The 1281-nt window shown below is 33.4% G+C and overlaps 1 protein-coding gene across 1 annotated transcript in view; it reads left to right on the top strand.

Moving 5' to 3' along the window:
• The first annotated feature begins 774 nt into the window (after positions 1 to 774).
• LOC111696259 (dual specificity protein kinase CLK2) overlaps positions 775 to 1281 on the top strand; it is a 5443-nt gene continuing 4936 nt past the window's right edge. The window contains exon 1 of the mRNA XM_023465819.1: positions 775 to 1094. Coding sequence (XP_023321587.1) covers positions 1028 to 1094 — 67 coding nt within the window. The 5' untranslated portion in view covers positions 775 to 1027. The remainder of the gene's footprint in view (positions 1095 to 1281) is intronic.

Below are 1281 nucleotides of genomic sequence, written 5' to 3'. Positions count from 1 at the left end.
TCCTAGCCGCCAGCGCTCGGCCAAGAACAATTACCGTAACCTAACCTATAAACCGCGCGGTCAATCGCCGTATCTTATTCTTTTTTTATGTATTAAATAAAAATACTTTAAAAACATGATGGGAAGTTTAAAAATTTAAAAATTAATTCGATAGAATATATATTTGTTCAAAAGAACTAAAACCCTTTTGAACATTAGTCCAAATGAACTTAGTCCAAACGAACGTTAGTCCAGTTGATATTACACCATTTAAAGAAAATTTAAAGTCGTCTTTGTCATCGCCATTTATAAATTTCATAAATACAAAATACCAGACCTCAATATTCATTTTTGAAATATCATAACTTAATGTAAGAAATTAATGGTAATCTAAATTTTTGGATTTCAAACATGGAAATTGTGCTCACTGCTCAGTGCTCGGCACCGTTGAGACCTATAAAAGTAAAATATACAGAAACAAAGCAATTTCTTATTTCACAATTAGTTTGAGCATATATGTAACCCGAACCACGTCAAGTAAAATGTTTGAACAATTAAAAAAAAATTGTTCCTATTTTTTAATAAAATAGTAATTCGTCAAAGCTTGTTTTTACATAAATTGTTCAACTTTTTTTTGTCAGAAATAAAGTTTTTAGTAATAGCTTATAAACCATAGTTCCGATGACAATGTGATATCCTAAAACGCTAAAATGTTTGAACTTGAGAAAGGTTTTGCCGCAACTCGTTCTCAAATCTCAATTTTCTGTTGGCCAAGCAAGCCACAAACGCGCGTTTATAGTTTTGGAAATATTTGGGAAATTTATTACATACATGGGTTCATTTTCTGCAAATTAGGCCAACCGCATAATTCATTTCTGTAATTTATAAAACCAACTTACCAAGACTTGCGGACCACCCACCCCGCGCTAAACTGGTGTGTGTCAAAGGCACGCTCACGTTTTTTTTCTTCATTATGACTTAAAAGATCAATTAACCTGATAATTACGATTTAGTAACATTGTGATATACTGACTAGAATCAAGTTAAAATGGCTTCTGATCACTATTCAAGGGAATCAAGATATGGTACTGAAAGATCTGGCCGAAAATCAACCTGTAAGTGGACGTTTATCATCGATTCTTCATTTTACAAGTTGGAACGTTATCTATCCATTGTTTTTTTTTGAGATAAGCATGGGTTTACTAATTCAGTATACATTTTAGTGCCACATTTGGGTCTGTCCTGGTGAACGATTTTTGGACCCCCCCCCCCCCCCCCCCTTCCTATCAATTTTGTACATGA

Source organism: Eurytemora carolleeae, unplaced genomic scaffold, assembly GCF_000591075.1.
Source record: "Eurytemora carolleeae unplaced genomic scaffold, Eaff_2.0 scaffold11, whole genome shotgun sequence".
In the NCBI taxonomy this organism is placed as follows: domain Eukaryota; kingdom Metazoa; phylum Arthropoda; class Copepoda; order Calanoida; family Temoridae; genus Eurytemora; species Eurytemora carolleeae.
The sequence above is the reverse complement of the archived record's forward strand: the minus strand, read 5'-3'. Positions and strand labels throughout refer to the sequence as shown.